Source organism: Scyliorhinus canicula, chromosome 10, assembly GCF_902713615.1.
Source record: "Scyliorhinus canicula chromosome 10, sScyCan1.1, whole genome shotgun sequence".
Classification (NCBI taxonomy): domain Eukaryota; kingdom Metazoa; phylum Chordata; class Chondrichthyes; order Carcharhiniformes; family Scyliorhinidae; genus Scyliorhinus; species Scyliorhinus canicula.
The window spans coordinates 139,527,203-139,552,278 of NC_052155.1; the positions used below are offsets into that span (position 1 = coordinate 139,527,203).

General features: G+C 44.6%; 1 protein-coding gene across 4 annotated transcripts in view; it reads right to left on the reverse strand.

Moving 5' to 3' along the window:
• enpp2 (ectonucleotide pyrophosphatase/phosphodiesterase 2) overlaps positions 1-25,076 on the reverse strand; it is a 171,509-nt gene that overhangs the window by 103,738 nt on the left and 42,695 nt on the right. For all 4 annotated transcript variants that reach the window (XM_038809792.1, XM_038809790.1, XM_038809789.1 and 1 more), the window contains 4 exons: positions 21,110-21,170; positions 17,125-17,222; positions 13,792-13,871; positions 12,309-12,428 (listed from right to left, as the gene is read on the reverse strand). In XM_038809792.1, the coding sequence (XP_038665720.1) occupies positions 12,309-12,428; positions 13,792-13,871; positions 17,125-17,222; positions 21,110-21,170 (359 nt within the window). The remainder of the gene's footprint in view (positions 1-12,308; positions 12,429-13,791; positions 13,872-17,124; positions 17,223-21,109; positions 21,171-25,076) is intronic.

Here is a 25,076-nt window from a genome sequence, read left to right on the forward strand (position 1 = left end):
GGCTGGGTTCCAAGCCCACTAATGGATTTTGCTCTATAGGGGCTGTTTACACCGCTGTCAAGGAGGCTGTGGAATTTGTTTGACAGGCACTTTTCATCATAGAATCATAGAATTTACAGTGTAGAAGGAGGTCATTGAGCCTATCGAGTCTGCACCAGACTTGGAAAGAGCACCACACTAAAGCCCACACCTCCACCCTATCCCCATAATCCAGTAACCCTACCTAATCTTTTTGGACACTAAGGGGCAATTGATCATGGCCAATCCACCTAACCTGCACATCTTTGGACTATGGGTGGAAACTGGAGCACCCGGAGGAAACCCATGCAAACACGGGGAAAACGTGCAGACTCCGGACAGTGACCCAAGCCGGGAATTGAACCTGGGACCCTGGAGCTGTGAAGCAACTGTGCTAACTACTGTGCCACCATGCTGCACGAGCTGCTGAGATGAATATATTTATTTGAAATGATTTGTGAATGCCTGTTTGCTTATTTTGAAAGTTTTATGAGCACTTAATAGAATTAAACCCTTTTAAGAGGGGTTTAAATGGATAATTATTTATTTTGACAGTTTCTTGATCCTTTGAAGGACTTCCCAGTGTTATTATAGAGCTCCTGGCGGACACTTGAAGGAGGCTTCAAATACTCAACTGATGTCTGGATTTTAAACCAATGTAAAGATTAAAGCACTGGGTCCAGATTACATATTAATATCTTATTCTCAATAATCCTTAAAAAATACAATTCATTTCTCGACTAGAGCAAGTACTCTATTGCGTGTGAACACTTACACACTGCTGGTCACTGTAATATTCACTTACCTTTAGGGTCGAGCTCTATGATCAATTGTTGCATTAGAAAACATATTTAACATCTCATGATGACCATTGAAGTATTGGAAGACCTTTTAAACTTAGCTGTTTAAAGGTTAAAAGGTTCCTAACTCCAGAACAGGCTTTCCCCCAATGGTCACGATTCCTCTGAGAAGGCATGAACCACATATCCAAACCAGCCAGGCCCGACTCAATGACAATAGTGAGGAGTGGCCCCATAATACCCACCCTTGCCAATGGAGTCAGTTTTAAAACTCCCCCACCTCCGTTCCGACATGACAGAAGCATGAAAACGCAGCCCTTGTACTTTCCCTCATTATTAGACTCCAGAATTCGCCTGATATCCTCATCCAATATAGATTAGAAGTTGATGCTGCAAGGCCACCGCCTGCTCAGGGATGCCTGTGAAAAATGGAAGGGATAGCTTGGCTGGAATTATCCGGTTGTCGGTTTTCCACCAGCATTGCAACTCCTGCCAGCAGGATATCACGCAACTTGGGGTGGTTTCAATGGGAGATCCCATTGACGAGTGGCAGGAGGCTAGAATCCTGCCACCAGCGAACGTCGCGCAGCCAGGAAACACGCGGCTGGGGGACCGGAGAATCCCGTCCCTTAAAGGCAGCTGTCTGAATCACAACAGGACAAGACCTCAGTTCCGGTCTACTAACTTAAATCTTTGTCAGAAGTTATGATTTTCAATTATAGCCAGTAAAATTCTTTTCTTGGTGACCTAATAACACAGTAAGCTAACAAGCATGAATTAGCTGTTCCTATCTCGCACAGCACCCCACAAAGAACAAAGAATACAGGTCAGGAAGAGGCCCTATGGCCCTCCAAGCCTGTACCTGATACTAACCTTGGCCAAAACCCTCAGAACTTCCGAGTGCCGTATCCCTCCATACCCATCCTATCCATGTATTTGTCAAGATGCCTTTTGAATGCCGTTAATGTATCTGCTTCCACAACCTCCCCTGGCAACGTGTTCCAGGCACTCACCACCCACTGCGTAAAAAAACCTGCCTCACATATCTCCTCTAAACTTTGCCCCATGGGCTTTAAATCTATACCCCCTAGTGACTGACCCCTCCACCCTGGGAAAGAGTGCCTGCCCATCCATTCTGTCCATGCCCCTCATAGTCTTGTAGACCTCGATCAGGTCACCCCTCAACCTCCGTCTTTCTAATGAAAACAGTCCGAGTCTGTTCAGCCTCTCCGCATAGATAACGCTCTCCAGACCAGCAACATCCTGGTAAACCTCCTCTGCACCCTCTCCAAAGCGTCAACATCCTTCTGGCGACCAGAATTATGCGCAATATTCCAAGTGCGTTCTTACCAAGGTTCTATACAACTGTAGCATGACTCGCCAGTTTTTATACTCGATGCCCCGTCCAATGAAGGCAAGCATTCCATATGCTTTCTTGACTACCTTGTCCACTTGTGTTGCCACCTTCAAAGGTCAGTGGATCTGCACGCCCAGATCTCTGACTTTCTACATTCCTAAGAGTTTTGCCATTTACGGTATATTTACCCTGTGTTAGATCTAGACCCCCGCAGCAGCAAAAACTGGAGAACAGTAACACAAACAAAGAAACCTGTTTTACTTCTGCCTTTTATATATAACTCAAATCGTCAATGCACACCAAAGGATGAGGAGCTGAGAATTCATTAATAAACCATTCAAATTGAAAATGGACAAAGTGCAAGAACCTGAGATCCAAATGAAAACTAGAAAGTGCAGAAATCACAGTGTAACTCCATCAACCCTTCAAAAGAGAAGCCAAGTTAATGTTTTATTAAAATTAGAAGATAAGCGAGTTCCTTTATAAGATTAAGTAAAAGAAGAAAGGGAGGAGAGAACAATTGAATCAGGTATTTGTAATGCCCCAAAGAATCTGTTGATGGGTTTAATAACCTCTAATCAGGTTTTTTTTTAAACTAGTCAGAGGTTGAAGTGCTGGATCATATATAAAGGACAGATTGTAAGGTGACGAAAAGTTGTTAGGAAGATTAAATTAGTAAAAATCTCCAAATAGGAACATAGCTGACCAGTGGTGTCCCGCAGGTATCTATTCTGGGACCTCTGCTCTTTGTGGTTTTTATAAATGATTTGGATGAGGAAGTGGAAGGGTGGCTCAGTAAGTTTGCTGATGACATGAAGGTTGGTGGAGTTGTAGATAGTGTTGAGGGTTGTTGCAGGTTACAACAGGACATTGACAGGATACAGAGCTGGGCTGAGAAGTGGCAGATGGATTTCAACCTAGATAAATGTGAAGTGATTCATTTTGGAAGGTCGAATTTGAATGTTGAATACAGAGTAAAGGCAGGATTCTTGGAAGTGTGGAGGAACAGAGGGATCTTGGGGTCCACGTACATAGATCCCGCAAAGTTGCCACCCAGGTTGATAGGGTTGTTAAGAAGGCGTATTTGTGTGTTGGTTTTCATTAACAGGGGGATTGAGTTTAAGAGCCGCAAGGTTTTGCTGCAGCTTTATAAAACCCTGGTTAGACTACACTTGGAATATTGTGTTCTGGTCACCTTATATAGGAAGGATGTGGATGCTTTGGAGAGGGTGCAGAGGAGATTTACCAGGATGCTGCCTGGACTGGAGGGCATGTCTTATGAAGAAAGGTTCAGGGAGCTGGGGCTTTTCTCACTGGAGCGAAGAAGGAAGAGAGGTGACTTGATTGAGGTGTACAATGTGATGATAGGCATGGATAGAGTGGATAGCCAGAGACTTCTCCCCAGGGCGGAAATGGCTGTCACGAGGAGACATAATTTTAATCTGATTGGAGGAAGGTATAGGGGAGATGTCAGAGGTAGGTTCTTTACACAGAGAGTGGTGGGTGCGTGGAATGTACTGCCAGCAGAGGTGGTGGAGTCAGAGTCATTAGGGACATTTAAGCCACTCTTGGACAGGCACATGGACAGCAGTAAATTGAAGGGGTGTAGGTTAGGTTGATCTTAGATTAGGATAAATGGTCGGCACAACATCATGGACCAAAGGGCCTGTACTGTGCTGTGCTGTTCTACGTTCTAAAGCAAACTGGAATTTAGAGAAGGCAGTCATGGTCAGAAGCTGCTAATGTTAATTTTCAGATACAAGGGCGGTAGCAAGCTAAAGAAATAAGGGGTTGGATTCTCCGCCGGCGGGATGCTCCGTTCCCGACAGCGTGGGGCTGCCCCACAATGGGAAACCCCATTGACCAGCCGGCATAATAGATCATCCCGCCAGCGTGCTGAAACAGAAATGCGGTACGGCAGGACGGAGAATCCAGCGCAAGATGTTCATTAACTTCGAATTCAGGTTGCTTTGAACAGCATAAGCCAGTGATCTCAGGATTGGACTGGGAATAAGGGGAATTTGAAGCCGGGAGCCTAGATCAGGAGCACAGAATAGCGATGCTCCTCAGCAGAGAGAATGGCAAATCTGTGTTTAGTCCCCCCCAATGTAGAGAGATCGGACCACAAGCTACAAAAACAGTGAAAGGGATTCTCCAGTCCCCCAGCAATGTGGTTGTCGATGGCTCACCATTCGCTGCCAGCAGGATTCTACCCTCCCACCGCTTTTCAATGGGATTTCCCATTGAAACCACCCCACGCCACCACAAAATCTGCTGGTGAGGGTGTGCTGCCAGCGGGAACAGAAAATCCCAGCGACCATAGAATTCCAGCCAGTATGCCAGATTGCAGGAAGTGCATGGAAGTTGCTTTCTCACATGGAGCTACAGAGTGTGTTTGGAGCTGTGTACAGAAGCAAAGCAGAACATTCAAGAAGAAGAATTCCAGCCTCCCAAGCCAATTACCATAGAATCATAGAATTTACAATGCAGAAGGAGGCCATTTGGCCCATCGAGTATGCACTGGCCCTTGGAAAGAGCAGCCGACCCAAGCCCACACCTCCACCCTATCCCCATAACCCAGTAACCCCATCCAACTTTTTTGGACACTACGGGCAATTTAGCATGGCCAATCCACCTAACCTGCTCATCTTTGGACTGTGGGAGGAAACCGGAGCACCCGGAGGAAACCCACGCACACACGGGGAGGATGTGCAGACTCCGCACAGACAGTGACCCATACTGGGAATTGAACCTGGGACCCTGAAGCTGTGTAGCAACAGTGCTAACCACTGTGCTACTGTGCCGTGGGGAGTTGGAGTTATAAACCCATACAACATTCACACGTAGCCTTAGCACAGCAGTCATTGGGGTCAAAAATCCCTGAAGTGGATGACCTTCCTATGGCCCCACTTGTTTCTTCCACCAGTGAAGCCAGGACTCTGTCCACGAAGACCCTCTTGGACCAGCTCCCTTTAATAAAATAAATTTAGAGTATCCAATTCATTGTTTTTCCAATTAAAGGGCAATTTAGCTTGTCCAATTCACCTACCCTGCATATCTTTGGGTTGTTGGGGTGAGACCCATGCAGCCATGGGGAAAATGTGCAAACTCGAGGCAGCAGTGCTAACCACTGCACCTCCATGCCCCCCCCCCCCCCCCTCTCTTGCACTACTTCTGAAAAAGACCTGTTCTTCACCCAAAATGGAGCGATGCAGGTGGGCCCCAAGTGCTCACCTCAGTAACCTTAATGGCTGTCACTGTCACATAGACAACTTCGCAGTTACTGTCCCCTTCCAGTTGGATTCAATGCAATTGGATGCACAGCCGGGCAAGCGAAGGATAGTGCAATGGAATGAAAACTCATCAAAGTCTCTAAAGTGTGGACAATCTGCTCCACCACATTATAACTCAAGCAGTGAAGACAAAAAACCCACCCCATGGAGTCTGATTGCAAACACTGCCACTTGCAGCAAAATAAAGGAAGGCCAATTTAACATTGTCAAGTCGCACCATACAAATTTCAACACTCCATACCAGACAACTGCTGTATGGGTGGGTGCTAGAAGGGACCGTTAACCACATATTCTGATCACATTCCCACTTCCAGCCATTCTGGATACAGTCTGAAAGATATCTGGGAACATGGCCAATCTCACGGTACAGAGAAGATTGCTCAATGGTTGCCCAATGAAAAGAAAGGGTCACTCGCAGTGAACAATACCCTGCACACAAGCAGATGCAGTCCCATATGTGGCAAAGTGTCGGCCTACCCATGTAGGGCATCTGCCAGTCAGAACAAGTCACGTTCAATCTCTGCCTGGAGCTGTGAAACCACCAAAGTTCTGAGGCCCCTTCTTGGAGACTCGCACATCACAAACCATCCTCTCAACATTGCAGTTCACCCATTGGTGACAAGGAACAGCACCTCATTCAATATTCAGGATCCCTCCCTGCGGAGTTCAAGCGTAACTAACCCCAGATCACAAAGCAAACCAAACAGCCTCGTCTTTCCTATCCTCCCCCCCTGAAACTCACACCGTTCCCAGGGCAGGAGCTTAACGCTTTCAACACCTCCCCCCCCACAAGCACCACACACTCTGCATGTGCACTGGGCTCAAAATTCATGTCTAGAAATGTATACTGGATGGTTACACTCAACAGTTTGATGTCTATTCACACGTGTGTTCCATCTGGAAATGTATAAAAATGATGAAAACCCTTTCCTGAAAGAACTTGTATATGTACATGGTGCCTCAGGGTACAGAACTTGTATATGTACATGGTGTCTCAGGGTACAGAACTTGTATATGTACATGGTGCCTCAGGGTACAGAACTTGTATATGTACATGGTGCCTCAGGGTACAGAACTTGTATATGTACATGATGCCTCAGGGTACAGAACTTGTATATGTACATGGTGCCTCAGGATACAGAACTTGTATATGTACATGGTGCCTCAGGGTACAGAACTTGTATATGTACATGATGCCTCAGGTACAGAACTTGTATATGTACATGGTGCCTCGAGGTACAGAACTTGTATATGTACATGGTGCCTCAGGGTACAGAACTTGTATATGTACATGATGCCTCAGGTACAGAACTTGTATATGTACATGGTGCCTCAGGGTACAGAACTTGTATATGTACATGATGCCTCAGGTACAGAACTTGTATATGTACATGGTGCCTCAGGGTACAGAACTTGTATATGTACATGGTGCCTCAGGGTACAGAACTTGTATATGTACATGGTGCCTCAGGGTACAGAACTTGTATATGTACATGGTGCCTCAGGGTACAGAACTTGTATATGTACATGGTGCCTCAGGGTGCAGAACTTGTATATGTACATGATGCCTCAGGTACAGAACTTGTATATGTACATGGTGCCTCAGGGTACAGAACTTGTATATGTACATGGTGTCTCAGGATACAGAACTTGTATATGTACATGGTGCCTCAGGGTACAGAACTTGTATATGTACATGATGCCTCAGGTACAGAACTTGTATATGTACATGGTGCCTCGAGGTACAGAACTTGTATATGTACATGGTGCCTCAGGGTACAGAACTTGTATATGTACATGATGCCTCAGGTACAGAACTTGTATATGTACATGGTGCCTCGAGGTACAGAACTTGTATATGTACATGGTGCCTCAGGGTACAGAACTTGTATATGTACATGGTGCCTCAGGGTACAGAACTTGTATATGTACATGGTGTCTCAGGGTACAGAACTTGTATATGTACATGGTGCCTCAGGGTACAGAACTTGTATATGTACATGGTGCCTCAGGGTACAGAACTTGTATATGTACATGGTGCCTCAGGATACAGAACTTGTATATGTACATGGTGCCTCAGGGTACAGAACTTGTATATGTACATGATGCCTCAGGTACAGAACTTGTATATGTACATGGTGCCTCGAGGTACAGAACTTGTATATGTACATGATGCCTCAGGTACAGAACTTGTATATGTACATGGTGCCTCGAGGTACAGAACTTGTATATGTACATGGTGCCTCAGGGTACAGAACTTGTATATGTACATGGTGCCTCAGGGTACAGAACTTGTATATGTACATGGTGCCTCAGGGTACAGAACTTGTATATGTACATGGTGCCTCAGGGTACAGAACTTGTATATGTACATGGTGCCTCAGGGTACAGAACTTGTATATGTACATGATGCCTCAGGTACAGAACTTGTATATGTACATGGTGCCTCAGGGTACAGAACTTGTATATGTACATGGTGTCTCAGGATACAGAACTTGTATATGTACATGGTGCCTCAGGGTACAGAACTTGTATATGTACATGATGCCTCAGGTACAGAACTTGTATATGTACATGGTGCCTCGAGGTACAGAACTTGTATATGTACATGGTGCCTCAGGGTACAGAACTTGTATATGTACATGATGCCTCAGGTACAGAACTTGTATATGTACATGGTGCCTCGAGGTACAGAACTTGTATATGTACATGGTGCCTCAGGGTACAGAACTTGTATATGTACATGGTGCCTCAGGGTACAGAACTTGTATATGTACATGGTGCCTCAGGGTACAGAACTTGTATATGTACATGGTGCCTCAGGGTACAGAACTTGTATATGTACATGATGCCTCAGGTACAGAACTTGTATATGTACATGGTGCCTCAGGGTACAGAACTTGTATATGTACATGATGCCTCAGGTACAGAACTTGTATATGTACATGATGCCTCAGGTACAGAACTTGTATATGTACATGGTGCCTCAGGGTACAGAACTTGTATATGTACATGATGCCTCAGGGTACAGAACTTGTATATGTACATGGTGCCTCAGGGTACAGAACTTGTATATGTACATGGTGCCTCAGGGTACAGAACTTGTATATGTACATGGTGCCTCAGGGTACAGAACTTGTATATGTACATGGTGCCTCAGGGTACAGAACTTGTATATGTACATGGTGCCTCAGGGTACAGAACTTGTATATGTACATGGTGCCTCAGGGTACAGAACTTGTATATGTACATGGTGCCTCAGGTACAGAACTTGTATATGTACATGGTGCCTCAGGGTACAGAACTTGTATACGTACATGGTGCCTCAGGTACAGAACTTGTATATGTACATGGTGCCTCAGGGTACAGAATTTGTATATGTACATGGTGCCTCAGGGTACAGAACTTGTATATGTACATGGTGCCTCAGGGTACAGAACTTGTATATGTACATGGTGCCTCAGGTACAGAACTTGTATATGTACATGGTGCCTCAGGGTACAGAACTTGTATATGTACATGGTGCCTCAGGTACAGAACTTGTATATGTACATGGTGCCTCAGGGTACAGAACTTGTATATGTACATGGTGCCTCAGGGTACAGAACTTGTATATGTACATGGTGCCTCGAGGTACAGAACTTGTATATGTACATGGTGCCTCAGGGTACAGAACTTGTATATGTACATGGTGCCTCAGGTACAGAACTTGTATATGTACATGGTGCCTCAGGGTACAGAACTTGTATATGTACATGGTGCCTCAGGGTACAGAACTTGTATATGTACATGGTGCCTCAGGGTACAGAACTTGTATATGTACATGACCTCAGAATTCCACAGCTAATTGAGTGCTCCTGAAATGTAGGAAACAACGGTTACAAGAAAAATGGCTAAATAATCTGCTTTTTCTTCATAATATTGGCTGACGGATAAATGTTGGCCAGAACATTGGGAAAAGTGACCTGTTTTTCTTTGAATTGTACCAGGGGATCTTTTACAGCCATCTGAGAGGCCAAATGGGCCTCAGTTCAATAATCCAAATGACAGCACTTTTGCCAGCACATCATTCCAGCTGAGATTCTGTGCTGGAATCACCTGAATGGAACTAGATAGGCCACAAGATACTGGCTCATTTAGCAACTGCTACCACTGAGCCAGGCCAGATCCTAGGTCCAACCATCATCAGCTGCTACAGCATTTCCCCTTCCCTTCATATGGCCCGAAATGGAGATGCCGCTGGCTGTTACACAATGTTCAGTCCATTCATAACTTCCCAGATACTCTCGCCAGGGCTGCAGAAGGGAGTGAAGGCAGATGTCCTTGCCTTTGTCTCTTGCCCGGAGGCAAGTTCTGCTGGGGTCCAGGTCTCCTCCTCCACCCAGAACCTTGGTATGGTTGGGTAACCTAATGAAATTCTTGTACCTGGAGATAGTCAACTACAACATGAAGGGGTCGATTACAGGGTTCTACTGGAGATGGCATCTATTCATTACCTACTTTAAGGAATTAGTCACTGTCGGCTCCTACGGGGGTGAGGGGGGGGGGGGGGGGGGTTGTTACTTTTTTAGTTTTCTCTCCTCTCTGTGGATGAGGTGTGTACAGTTGGCAGGGGCTTTTGTTATGTTGGTTTTGTGTATCCTCTGCTGTGGGTACTGTGGGTTTTTTATAATGGGCAGAATTTAATGGAAACATTTCTAAGTTCACTTGTGGTGGATTTTGCAGGGAGTTTTGTACCTCTATCACTGCCCCTGGGAAGTTTCTCACTGGTTTACCCCACACTTGGGGTGCCCGCCTGAAGACCGGACATTCCGGCCTAAGGTCAACGAAGCTTTACATGATTCCCACACTGTCTATGGTGATCTTACGGCGGCAACAGCAGAATAATCCAGCCTGAAGAATTTTTTTCAGCACTGGGAAACTGAACTCAGAGATCAGGCTTCCATTTTGAAAGGGTTTCCCAATCTCTAAATGAGCTTGCACCCCCTACCCATGGACAATGTCATGTCCCACACAAATGGACATTATCCCCTGCCTCCCAAGTGAGGACACCCTGTTATGGGTCCCTGGGGTCCCCTATCTTCAGGCCTTCCACATCACCTTCCAGGCACCCCGCTTCCAGGACCCCCACAAATCATTCCCCCCAACCTCCCAGAGGCCCCTACTTACCTGTCCTGCACCCCCCACCCTTGATATCCCCCTTCATCTTCCTTTCTTGGGCATCACTCCCCTCGGGCCCTAACCCTTGGCAAGTGCCACCCAGGCACCTGGGCACCCCTACACTGCCACCCTGGCATCCTGACAGTGTTACTGCCACCTTGGCAGTGCCATCCAGGCACCTTGGCAGTGCCAGGGCAGCAGTGCAAAGGGGCAATGCCAAGGTGACTGCTTTTCATGGGGAGGGCCAGGGAGTCATCCTACACTATCCCTGGCCACCCAGGGGCCTCCGATGGGCCGGGAAATCCCCAGAGGTGCCGTTCCACTTGGTCCACATTTGTATGAACACACACTGAATGGCGGCCTGCTACAGCCTTGCTGGGGAGGCTGGTAGATCCTGGGAGGCTGATAGATTCTGGGTAAGCCTGCCTACATAGGCTTAAAATCTACATGGGCACGCGCCGTTTGGACAGGTTTCTGATTCCGATACCGTGAAAGACTTGGGTATATCCCAAGATGTGTAAAGGCTGCTGGGACGCCCACGGGAGCCCTCTCCCGGCATCTGCTGGCCGTGTTGCACTCGAGCGAGAGCACAACACAGCTGGTAGATGACACCCAATATCTATTGTAAAATAGAAATACCCTAATTAAAAATAGATATTTTGAAACTTCTCAGATACTCTAGCAGCCCATTCCATACACAGCTAGACCTGGACAACTTTCAGGATTGGGCAGGAAAGTGGCAAGTAACATTCAGACCATACAAGTGAGAGGCAATAACCATATCCAACAAGAGAGAATCTAACAATCTCTCCTTGACAGTCGATGGCTTTGCTGAATCCCCGCTATCAATATCCTGGGGGTTACCATTGACCAAAAACTGAATTGGGCGAGCCACATAAATACTGTGGCTACAAGAGCAGATCAGCAGGTCCACTATCTACAAGGCATAAGTCAGGAATGTGATGGAATGCTCCCCACTTGCCTAGATGAATGCGGCTCCAATGGCATCAAGAAGCTCAGCACCATCCACAATAAAACATTCCACTTGATCGGCACCCTATCCACTGACTTAAATATTCACTCCCTCCATCACTGATGCATAATAGCAGCAGTGTGTCCAACAGACAACATGCACGACAGCAACCACCGAGGCTCCTTTGACAGCACCTTTCAAGTCTTCAACCTCGCCACTTAGAAGGACAGGGGTAGCAGACACATGGGATCACCACCACCTGCAAGTTTTCCTCCAAACGCCAAGCTAACTTGGAAATACATCGCCATTCCTTCAAGGTGGCTGGTTCAAAGTCTTGGAACTCCATTCCTAACAGAGCTGAAGGTGACCTACACCAGATGACCTGCAGTGGTTGAAGAAGGCATCTCACCACTGCCTTCTCAAGGGCAACAAATGTTAGCCAGGCCAGTGACGCCCAATTCCCACGAAAGAATAATAAAAAGTTGAGTATAATAGATTGGTTCATGTAAACTTGTGAATTCAATATTTCAGAACTAACATGTACAGATAAAACAAAGTCCTGCTACCTTTCATTTTCTGTCTTTAATTTGATTATGAAATGTTAATTACACATTTCCACTGGAAAATAAAAGTGCACTTAAATTAGAAGGCAAACTGTCCTGCTTTTCCCAGCCAAGGTCTCAGAATAAGAGACACTCAGAACTTACTGGTTGTCCTCCCCACCATCGAGGATTGAATTTTTCTCGACCTCGAAGACTGAAATTGGCATCAAACACAGGATCGTGCATCAAGTTGCCAACAATTCCATGTGATTCAGGATAAAGTCCCTTTGTATGAAAAACCAAAGCAAACTGATTAGACGTGGGTTTTACTCGTCAGAATTTACACAACCTTTTCACACTAAGTCATTTCACTAGGGAAAATATACATCTGAAAGCCGAACACAGCAAATTAGTACTGGAGTTCAAAGCTGTATTTCTAAATTATTTATATAGTAGCAAAGCGCAGGAAAACTAACATTTGTGTTTGATGGCAAAGAGAAAACAAATTTTAAATGAATTTAATATTCTAACATAATTCTTTGCCCGTATTTCAGTTTCCAATGTATTGCTCATTCACTAATTTCAAAACCTGGGCTACACACTGTACATAAAATGTACCGAAATTTTAAAGGAGGGGATAAAAGGTATTGACACAGCATTAATGAAAACACTATTGCCATTAATGAATCCCATATATTTCCTTTTCCTACGCACACAGGCTCTCTACTATGTTAGTACTTTAAGGCTTGTTTATCACGAAATTAGTTTAAATCAGGGTCATGAGCATAGTACTCAACAAAAAGGCAAAAAATGGAGAAGAAAAAGGATTTTACATGATTATCAAGACAGATGTTTTTTACTCTTCACAGAAGTTGCTGGCCTGATTACTTTCCAGCTCCTGTTTAAGCGCCACAGGGCAGCATGTGTCATTAAAAAGAAATCAATCTCCAAATCACCATTCTGACCATTTTTCCTTCTAACAATTATCTCGCTGAAGGGGTTGACTGCAGAATGTAGCATACCATCTGCACCAGTATATCTCCAATATGTTGGCACCCCGTATGTGAGCTATCTAACATGAAAGATATCACAGCTAAGCCTGACCAGAAAGTTCAAGCATGAACTTTCAGCAGGGCCACTAACAGCAATCAGAGCTGAAAGAGAAAAGTTTTAAAAAGAGAGAAAACACTGGAAACAAACAACAGATCTGTCAGGAGCTGGAAAGGAAAAGAAAAGACAGGTTAACTTTTCAAGCATAGATCTTTTGTCAGGTTTTACTGTTTTTATTTCAGCAACTGAATTCCTGTTTTTCCTCTCACTATCCCAGGAACCTTTGGGTGAATTGAAGATTTCCCTTACTGACGAAAATAATGTTGGTAAAATTGTCACAACGAGGATATATACTTGGGTATATACCACACCATGCAGTGCATACATCTACAGGGTTGTCATGTGAACGACCACCATTTCATATACTGCATGAAGGGAATAGTTTGTGTCATACAAAAGTGCACACTGAAATTAAACTATACACAATTTGAATTCAAGTTGTTCATAACATAATTAATTTGTCAATAGATAAAGAAATTGGCTTACGATAAAAATGCATAGTTCAAGCACAACTAGTGATACAAAATGGAACACTTACAGTAGCAAGGGTGTACATATTGGGGAAGGTTTTTGTCGGATATACTGGCCTCATGTAGGGGGAGTGAGTTCCACAAGATCCTAAATACAAAGACATTTGTTACTATATGTGAAAAAAACGTGTGTTGCAACATTGACGCAATGTCATTGATTGCTACCAGGAAGAAACACTCACGTTTGGTGTCCTATAAGCCATGATATGTCACTTAGATATGATATGTAATTCTCTGAAATTGACAACTTGCACAATAAAAATTCAGTTACACTTGAAAATACTCAGCATCTGGATTCATTTTTCAATCACGAAGCTCATGCAGATTTGGGTGAATGAAAGATGTGCAGCAAGATGTGTACATCTGGAATTCATTCAATTACAAGTTTGTAGTCTGTCCAAAGCCCAAACCTTGCAACAGTGGAAATGAGGGAGGTCAACAAAATGAATATGCAAAATGTTTACTCTGCTGTATTAATATACGTAACAATTCACATACTACAAAATCCTTTTTGAACAGATCCTAACTTTAAACAACATTCTAAACCAAATGATGACCAATCGGCACATTAACACAAAAGTAAACCACTGCGGATGCTGGAAATCTGAAATGTAAACAAGTATTCCAGGAAATACTCAGCAGGTCAGATAGCATCTGTGGCGAGAAACAGAGTTAATGGCTGGGATTTTCCAGCTGTTCATGCTGGCGGGATCTTCCAGTCCCGCCATTGGTGAACTCCCGCCATGGGATTCCCAGTGGTGAGGGGCGTACTCAATGGGAAATCGCGTTGACAACAGTGGGACCAGAAGATCTCGCTGCCAGCCAATGGCGGGCTGCCTCCGCCGCTGCTAACCACGCAGCGGGTTGCGCGGAAAGTCCCGCCCTGTGTTTCAGGTTGATGAACACTCAGCAGAGCTGAAGAAAGTTAGAAATGTAAGTGTTTTTAAGCCAGTGAAATTTAGGATAGGGCAACAATAAAATGAAAAAATAAAAATCGCTTATTGTCACGAGTAGGCTTCAATGAAGTTACTGTGAAAAGCCCCTAGTCTCCACGTTCCGGCGCCTGTCCGGGGAGGCTGGTACGGGAATCAAAACGTGCTGCTGGCCTGCTTGGTCTGCTTTAAAAGCCAGCGATTTAGCTCAGTGAGCTAAACCAGCTCCAAGAAAACATGGAAAGGTTTGGTAAAAGGATAGAAGGCAGGAGAGATGAAATAACGAAAGATTTCTTGATGCAAAAGACAAAGAGATTGGTAATGCATATTGAAAAGAAATAGATGTTCCAGATGAGGCATGAATGGCTATAAGGCAGCCATCTGAATTCAACATGAAAGAAACAAGACCGCATTAAAAAGCACATAGAATATTGAAGATGAGATGCTGATCCTCAGGCTTGCTTTGAGCATCGTGGGAACACTGTGGTAGGCCATAGACAGAAAACGGAGGTGTTCTGCAAAATGGTTCTCTCCCCCCACCAAGTCTATGTTTAGTCTCCACAATGTGGAGCAGACCTTATCATGACCAGTAAACTCAATTGAAAGAAGCACAAATAAATTGCTGCTTTCAGTTGGAAGATGTATTTGGGGACTTGGATGATGAGAAGGGATCAGCCACCCTTCTGACATCTCTCCTGCTTTCATTTCTATTGAAGTCAATTGAAATAAAAACCAGGAGAGATGTCAAACAGACTGTCCACTTCAATATCAGGAATTTTACACAACTGCAGAGGGCAGGATCTACCCCCATTATGTCCACACAGTCTACTTGGATTTTGCAATGTTTTAATTAATCACAATAAAAGCGTTACTCTATAGCAAATAAAATACAAGACGTTTTTATGCTGTTACTGTAAAAACAGAAGGGTTCTATTTTCTTCAACAGCCTGTGTTATTTTTAGGTTTTCAAAGAGTACAGGGTTTGATTCAAACCACAGATTTGTTTAACTTTACTTGTGAATGTTATATGACTTTGTGCAAATCAATCAAAGCTGAAGGGCAGAAGACACATTTACATTGAAGGGATTAACTCGTTCCTATTTGGAAATGTTCATTATTATCCATGGAAAACAGCCGGACCTATTTTGGGCATGTTGAAAGATAAGCAGGAAGTGCTTTTGTGTTTCACAGCATAAGGCTTGAAAACGAATTATCAGTTGAAACACTCCTCTCGACAGCTAGGGCTCAAATGTGATTGAAGCAGATCTGAAGGACAAGTGACCTGTTGGTGGTAGGGAGACAGTCTTCAAATTGAAAGATACTCATTTTCTGAGATTGTGTTCTACAAAGTTAGTCTTTGCCAATGGGTCCTTTTGGGATCTGCACAAAATAATATTGTAGAACCCAATGCTGCCTGGCCAATGTGCTCAGTAAAGATCTTTGCATTGCATGTCAGTGAACCTTCATCCAATCAACTGTCTCAGATGGTCTACATGTGCTTTTCAACAGCTGATTATCTTCAATGGTAACCCATTTAGAGATGGCGGGCCTGTGGAGAGTGGCGTAGAATAATGATTGCATTTTAAAGTACTTTATCTTCCATAGATTTGTCACCTTTAAAAGTGATCTGGATTCCAAGAGCCCTATAGCATAAATAGAGTTGATTTACTAAGTTTGGAGAGGATCCCACTTTTTAAAATGCACCATTCATGGTGCTGGAGTCGGTCCGAATCAACTCGGAATTTATTCATTGCAGTTTCTTTCAGGAATTTTGAATGCCCTGAAGTAATGATGTTGCGTTGACTGGTATTTTCAATGCATACTTCTGCTTTCAGGGAGTTATCTCAAGGACTTGTCTGAAATAACGAGTGAGTCGCGTTAATCAAGCAGTTTCAGGGAAGCAGGAGAATCAAAGAAACCATTCTCGAGGAGTGAACCTTCGGAGTTTATCAATAGCAACATTTTTATTCATAAATTTTCTTTTATCTCTTTAAAAGTTTAACCAGACATTTAAAAACAAAATACTGCAGTTGCTGGAAATCTGAAACAAAAACAGAAAATGCTGGATAAACTCGGCAGATCTGGCAGCATCTGTGGAGAGAGAAACAGAGATAACTTTTGGAGTCCTTGTGAGTCGCAATAGACTCAAAATGTTAACTCTGTTTCTCTGCACAGATGCTGCCAGACCTGCTGAGTTGATCCAGAATTTTCTGTTTTTATTATTTAAAAATATTGCTCTCTGTCAGAATATTATAGATGAGTTAATTTAGTTAATAGTTGCATAATATTAAAATTCATTTATATTCAGAATTTGCATGTTTGCCGTTTGCAGACACATTCCATCTTTTAGTAGGCACATACAGTGACTTGAACTTATTAAAATGAAAGTTTTACTAGAAAGAGCCTTACTTAATTTTTCAATGTTGGGCATGATCTTGCCTCCTTTCTTCATATACGAAGCTCGAAACCCATCCACAGAGAAAATAATCAGTGGTGGACGAACAAAGCTAAAATGTGTAACGCGTAAATGTTAAAGCAAGGGATCTGTTTTTAAAAAAGCTACATTAATTATGCATTAACTACATTCAGTAACTACAAGTATTAATCAACTATATGTGAGCATTTCTTCTGCAGATGTCAAAAATATATAACTGTATATGTATGAACAAAATCTTTGGGAGGAAGTGGCATAATGGTATTGTCAATGGAGTGGTAAACCAGAAACAGGTAATGCTCTGCGGACCCGAGTTTGAATCCCACTACTACAGATGGGTAATTGGAATTCAATAAGCTGGATTCGAACCCCACCAGGGCAGTTGGTGGAACTTGAATTTAATAAAAATCTGGAATTGAAAGTCCAGTGATGGCCATGAAACCATTGTCAATTGTCGTAAAAACCCATCTGGTTCACTGATGTCCTTTAGGGAAGGAAATCTGCCATCTTTACCTGGTCTGGCCTACATGTGACTCCAGACCCATCGCAATGTGGTTGACTCTTAACTATCCACTCAAGGGCAATAAATACTGCCCAGCCAGCGACGCCACGGACGAATAACAAAAAACAGCGGAACTAAATTTCAATGACCATCACTAGTAATAATCACTCATTTGTGGTCTATCTTGTCCTAACAATGAACTATGTGATTCTCTGTAGTTACATTCACTTATAATAAACCATGGAGGTTAGATCATATTAGCCAATGTAGGCTAACTAATTTCTCTGTTCATTCTGTGAGCAATCATTTGAAATTATTTTCTAGCATTAAATTCCAATTCTCTTCCCAAACCGAGTGGGGCACCAGGAGTGTTTCCTGTTCTTACCGCCAGCCACTGGCGTGTTTAGTAGGATTTTCAGGTTGACACACTCAACCTGTTTGGTTGGGTAATCAAGTCCTGGGGTGGGACTCGAACCCAGAGTTTCTGACTCAGAGGCAGAGATGCTACCCAGTCTGCTGCCTAGCTTAGATGGTGGATTTTGTTGAGACATGTAAGCAGATCAATAGCACGAGATTTACAAAACAAAGATTGGCATGTCCAAACTGAAAGCAAGGGTTGCTCATAGTTTCCAACCCACTGCTCTATCTCATTTCACCCACTCATCATAGTTCTAAATGCTCTGCCTCTCCCAGATGCCAGACTGTGCATGAGGTTTTGACCACAGTGCTTTGCTATACTGGGAGAGAAATGCGCATTGTTCTGCAGATAATAACAAGCAAGTGCTATCATAGAATCATAACATGGTACAACACAGAAAGAAGGCATTCAGCCCATCGTGCTCTGGTGGAGCTATCCAATTAGTTTAAAACCCTGTAATTGTTTTGCCCTTCCAGGTATTTATCCAATTTCCTTCTGAAAATTAGCATTAATTCTCCGTCTACCATTCTTTCAGACAGTGCAATCCAGATCACAATAACTCATTGCGTGTTTTTCCCCTCCTGTCTTCTCTGGTTCTTTCAATCATTTTAGACCCGTATCCTCTGGCAATTGACCTTTCTGCCACTGGAAACAATTTTTTTTCTAATATCCTCCATTGAAACATTCCAAGATTTGAATGCCTCGGTCATAAGACCATAAGACATGGGGCAGAATAGGCCACTCGGCCCATCGAGTCTGTTCCACCATTCAATCATGAATGATATTTTCTCAACCCCATTCTCCTGCCTTCTCCCCATGACCCCTGATCCCCTTATTAATCAAGAACCTATCTATCTGTCTTAAAGATACTCAGTGAATTGTCCTCCATGGCCTTCTGTGGCAGAGTTCCACAGATTCCCCACCCTCTGGCTGAAGAAATTCCTCCTCATCTCTGTTTAAAGGATCGTCCCTTTAGTCTGAGATATTGTTCTCTGGTTCTAGTTTTCCCTATAAGTGGAAACATCCTCTCCACGTCCACTCTATCCAGGCCTTGCAGTACCTTGTACTTTTCAATAAGATCCCCTCTCATCCTTGTAAACTCCAACGAGTACAGACCCAGAGGCCTCAAACTTTCCTCATACGGCAAGTTCTTCATTCCAGCGGTCATTCTTGTGAACCTCCTCTGGACTCTTTCCAAGGCCAGCACATCCTTCCTTAGATACGGGGCCCAAAACTGCTCACAATACTCCAAATGGGGTCTGACCAGAGCCTTATACAGCCTCAGAAGTACATCCCTGGTCTTGTATTCTAGCCCTTTTGACATGAATGCTAACATTGCATCAAATCTCCTCTCCATTTTCTCTATTCTTTGGAGGACAACTCCGCTTTGCCATTGTCTCACATACTCCTCACCCCGAACACTAATCTATACCCTCGTCTGTACCCTCTCTAAGGACTTGACATTCCTCCTAAAGCCTGATGTCCAGAAGTGTACACAATACTCCAATGAGGCCTAAGCAATGTTTTCTACAGGTTCAGTTTCTGATCTTCTCACCAGCAACTTACTAGCCTGGACGTGCTGGGCAATTGTGATGTTTTGTTGAGCACAATTACAAATTGCATTCAGTGACAGGTTTCTGAAATCATTTGCCCTAGTTTTATAAACATTGCACTAAAAGCCCACCTTACCCACAAAATGACCATGACCCCAGGATGAATTTATCAGTACTGACCCCAGGATGAATTTATCAGTACTGAGAGTAGGCCCCAAAAGATTAAGCTGCATCTTTTGGTTGATACAACACCAGTGGAACATTTTGAAAGGTTTTGAATGAATTTTTCAAAATAAAATTCAAAGGAACTGACAACTGTTCCCCAATCAAAATAGTTTTGTCTATTTTTAATGTCATTTAATAACTTAAAATCTGATCACTCATTAGTGGGGGATTGACAATGTGATTTAAAATGCTTATTGTTTTGTGACAAACCCATTTTAAACGGTATTAATTTTGCTGGGCTAAGTTACTTCTCTTAACTACATATTACTCAAAGCAACCTTTCTTTCAAATCTTTTTAAAATCAATTTAGTGTACCCAATTCATTTTTTCCATTTAAGGGGCAATTTAGCGTGGCCAATCCACCCACCCTGTACATCTTTGGGTTGTGGAGGGGCGAAACCCACGCAAACACGGGGAGAATGTGCAAACTGCACACGGACAGTGACCCAGAGCCAGGATCGAACCTGGGACCTCGGTGCCGTGAGGCAGCAATGCTAACCACTGCGCCACCGTGATGCCCTTCTTTAAAATTATCTTTAACAACAGAACCCTACATCATGGTTCATGGCAGATTTCGCAATTAGTGATACCAAAATGAATTTAAGTAGAAATGAAATAAAATGAGAATCGCTTATTGTCACAAGTAGGCTTCAAATGAAGTTACTGTGAAAAGCCCCTCGTCGCCACATTCCGCCGCCTTTTCGGGGAGGCCGGTACGGGAATTGAACCGTGCTGCTGGCCTGCCTTGGTCTGCTTTGAATGCCAACTATTTAGCCCTGTGCTTAACCAGCCTCTAGTGGAAATCTGGGATTGAAAATTACTTTCAGAACAGAAGCAATTTTGGCCAAATTTTGCACCAAAATCAGCAATTACATCCAAGGTGGAAACACTAACCTACTATTGGTAAGTGCTGGTCATGGAATACATTTGTTGAATGTAAAACCAACATGTACTGCAGTACAGTAAATTCATTGCAGTGTTAATGTAAGCCTACTTGTGACAATAAAGATTATTTTAAAAGATAATAATATTAAAGGGGAACATGATTAAATTCAGCATGATGCTGAATCTACACCAAAACAGCGATTGCTGAATTATGTTGATCAGTTGCAGACCTGATCAAATTGATTATTATAATTGAAGTCTAATTTCCTTACTGAAGCCTACATTATTAAATACAATAAGCACTGCAAAAATAATTCCCATAGGAAATTTGTTTTTGCAGGGCCCAGTTTCAACTATGAATAATGGACTGTACTTACCCTGCTGGACAATCTGGTGTCTTCAAATCTTCACAATCTTCATCAAACCAACGTGTCCCACCTAGTGTCAAAGTTTATCACATATTTTAAAAATATTAAGACTATAGCACTAACATGCAATAAAATATGATGGGAAATCTATGATATGTTATTCCAGACTTAATCATTGCCTGCCCTCCCCCCCCCCCCCCCCCCCCCCCGAGGAAGGAGGGAGGAGGGAGGTATGGGTCCCATCCTGGAGCCTCCAACCAGGTATGTGCTGGAAACTGCAGCCCTTCTGAATCCCTCCCACCTGCCACTGACACATCTGTGGGCAGCGGGCAGAACAGGGAGACACGCCATCACCTGTGACACCCGAAGGTCGGCTGGGCCCATCCAGGCCCAGGCCCTCCAGAGGATGCCAGCCAAGGACATAATAGGGCAGAGGGCGAGACAAGCAGCAGGCTTCCTTCACTCCTGATGTGCAATATGAGGCTAGACCTAGAAGGAGTGGGAGGCCACGGAGAATCAAAAAGTTAGACGACACTTAATTTGGCACAGGTGTAGTTGAATAGAGTGAGTCAGGGGAAGGGGGCACACTGTAGATATGCACAATTAAACACTTATCCACCATCAGTCCATTCGGCCTCTCGTTGTTGTCCTATGGGTGGGAAGATTGGGCTGAGCTGGTCTTAGGCTGTGAAGATGGGGGGTGTTGGGGGCTGTTCAGTACGCATTGAGCCAATGGATGTCCCACAGGGATCCATCCTCACGGAAAAGTGACAGGCCATGGGAGCCGCACTGTGAGGCAGCCATGGGTGACAGCATTCCTAGTCTATGAATCCAAAGCTTACTCCATCCCCATTCCCCACCCCACTATTACCCCCGCCCTGCCAAAATGATGTGGCCCTTGAGAAGGAGTCCCCATAACACAACCAGGGATCATATGAGCACAGTGGTATGTTATCTCAAGGACAGGAGTCAGCTTTTGTCACACAATGAGGGGCGCGATAAAAAATTAAAAACCCAAGAAAATGGGATGGGGAGGGGGGTTGTGATGCCGATAGAGTTGCCGGTGTTTTGGCCTCCTGGCTGGCAAATCGAGAGCTGATCAGGTTCTCCCTGGTTCAACAGCCCTGAAGAAGTCGTTCCTCGGTCTCTCGAATCAGCTCCGGGTCTTCGTCTGGCTCATCCTGGACACCATCATCATCCTCTTCTGACAAGGCCTGCCAATCACCCTGTAGCCACCTGGGGTGGCCACTGCCCAACACAAAATGGAAGATTACAAAGAATGCAGGGAAAATGAACATGTTGCAAAAGCAAGCAGCTTGCAGAAGCGCTTGTGTATTCTGACTGCTGCAGAAACCAGACAGCACTGTGAAAAAAACAAGTTAGCATACTAATGAGGCGATACCCGGTGATTCCCAGGTACAATGGAAACAAGTTAACTCAAATCGCTACATTGAATAGAAGGCCAGACTTCTCGGCGCCAAGAGAAGTCCAAAACAATAAGACCCAAGAACTGCCCAGTGATCGAGGGACTGCCCCGTTATTGGGGAAATTCAAATCAATCGATTAGGAAGAGACCCAATCGATTGCGAGTGTATAGAGGGTCCGCCCAGGTGGGCGCGAGACCCTGGGAGAGGTATAAGACAGAGACCCCGACCCCAGCTCTCTCTCTTAGCCAGCCTTTCATTGACCAGCTCTCTCAGCCGGCCCTCCCAACAAGAACACCTTTGTAGCAGCTCTCGAACTTGACTACGGAGAGGAGAGGCCTGGCCAGCAGCCGCCATCAAGTAAGTGTCATACAACGCACGCTACGAGAGTAGACACTCCTGGCTCCTTTAGTCCACAACTACTGGAAACCTGCGGACCCAGTGCAGAGCAAGAGACCATTGATCCCTGATCCGGCAGTTCCCTTATCCAGGTGAGTATTTGGCCTGTTAGTGGTAGGATTAGCCTAGTCTTGTAGTTTTATATGCACAATTAGTAGATAACTGTATTATAATAAACGTGTCTTGTTTGAACTTACTAACTGGTGTATGGAGTTATTGGTCTGAACTTGAACTTGAAACTTGTGGCGGTATCTTAACGATACCTGGCGACTCTAGAGCTAAGGAACGAAACAGAGCCAAATTGAGTGTAAAGCACACTCACCCAGAACGAGCAACAATCCCCCTCCTCCAAGATGTCGCCCCGCTGCTGATGTGCAGGACACAACAATGTCCACAACCCTCTAGCAGCTGTATTAGACAGCCCCACCAGAGCAGTCCTGGGAGAGGAAGCGCATCTTGAGGAGCCCAATGACATAAGAACATAAGAACTAGGAGCAGGAGTAGGCCATCTGGCCGCTCGAGCCTGCTCCGCCATTCAATGAGATCATGGCTGATCTTTTGTGGACTCAGCTCCACTTTCCGGTCCGAACACCATAACCCTTAATCCCTTTATCCTTCAAAAAACTATCTATCTTTACCTTAAAAACATGTAATGAAGGAGCCTCAACTGCTTCACTGGGCAACGAATTCCATAGATTCACAACCCTTTGGGTGAAGAAGTTCCTCCTAAACTCAGTCCTAAATCTACTTCCCCACCCTAGTCTGGGGCCTCCACACAGGCATGTGGTCTTATCGCCCACTAGTCAAACCTCACCCCAGCAAGAGCCCCAAAGGTGCCGGAACCTCCAAGTGCGCAAGGATGTATGCCTCACACACGCTGCCTGGGTATTGTGCACAGACATGCATGATGCATTCGGGGAGTGGAAGCCCATCGTGTTAGTGAAGGGCACCCCCTGCGGAGCTGGTGCTCTGGGGGAGACATGTGTGCCATCAATAACCTCCTGAATCTGGGGTATACCAGTAAATCCAGCAGCCCCCGCATCCTGGTGGGCCTGGTCCTGGTTAAAGTTGATGCAGGTAGCTACCCAGGTGTCATAACATCCACTCATGTATATAATGAAGTGCAGACAGGCAGTGATTGACACATAGGATGACCAGTAAGCATACAAAACAGTACAGCCAATCACCAGACAGGACACTGCCGCTATAAAGCCAGAGGGCACTAGGTTTCCCGCTCTCTCGGGACCCAGCTACTGAGACAGTCAGAGTCCACGAGTTAGCAAGTGCAAACACCATGCGGTAGCTAGTAAGTCTGGTCAGGCTACTACTAGGTCACCAGTCAGATCAGTATAGTGTCGACCCACAGCTGAATATCTATAGCAGTTCTATAGTTGAATAAAACAGCGTTGGATCTTCTCCAGTGTTAGACGTCTGTTTCTAACTTCCCTGCATCGAGTGCAGTCCACATCAAACCAACCTGCCTAACACACCGTGGTACCAGAGTTATACTGATCTTGATGGACCTACCTCGACTGAATCAGCATTGACCAGCAAGCAGCCATCCAGCGAAATGAAAAACATCCAGCCTCCTCCGCAACTCCGCATCTCCGGCAACCTCGACGCCAACTGGAAAATCTTCAAGCAAAAGTTCCTCTTGTACATCGAGGCCTCCGACCTCGAGGCAGCATCGGATGCCAGGAAGATCACGCTATTTCTCTCCACTGCGGGGGATCACGCCATCCATATCTACAACCCCCTTACGTTTGCCGACGGCAAAGACAAAACGAAATTCAAAACAGTCCTGCTGAAGTTCGTCAGGCACTGCGACATTGAGGTGAATGAGAGCTTTGAACGGTACATCTTCCAGCAGAGGCTTCAGGGTAAGGATGAAACTTTTCACTCCTTCTTGACCCATCTCCGCATCCTAGCGCAGTCATGTAACTATGACTCAACGGCTGATTCCATTATCCGGGATCAGATCGTTTTCGGGGTCCACTCCTACTCCCTGCGGCAGCAGCTCCTTAAAATCAAACAGTTGACTCTCTCTGTCGCTATTGAGACATGCGTTGTCCATGAGCATGCCAGGAATCGTTACTCCCACATCAGGGGGGCAGAAACTGCAAAGCTGGCCTCCCATGAGGTGGAACGGGTGC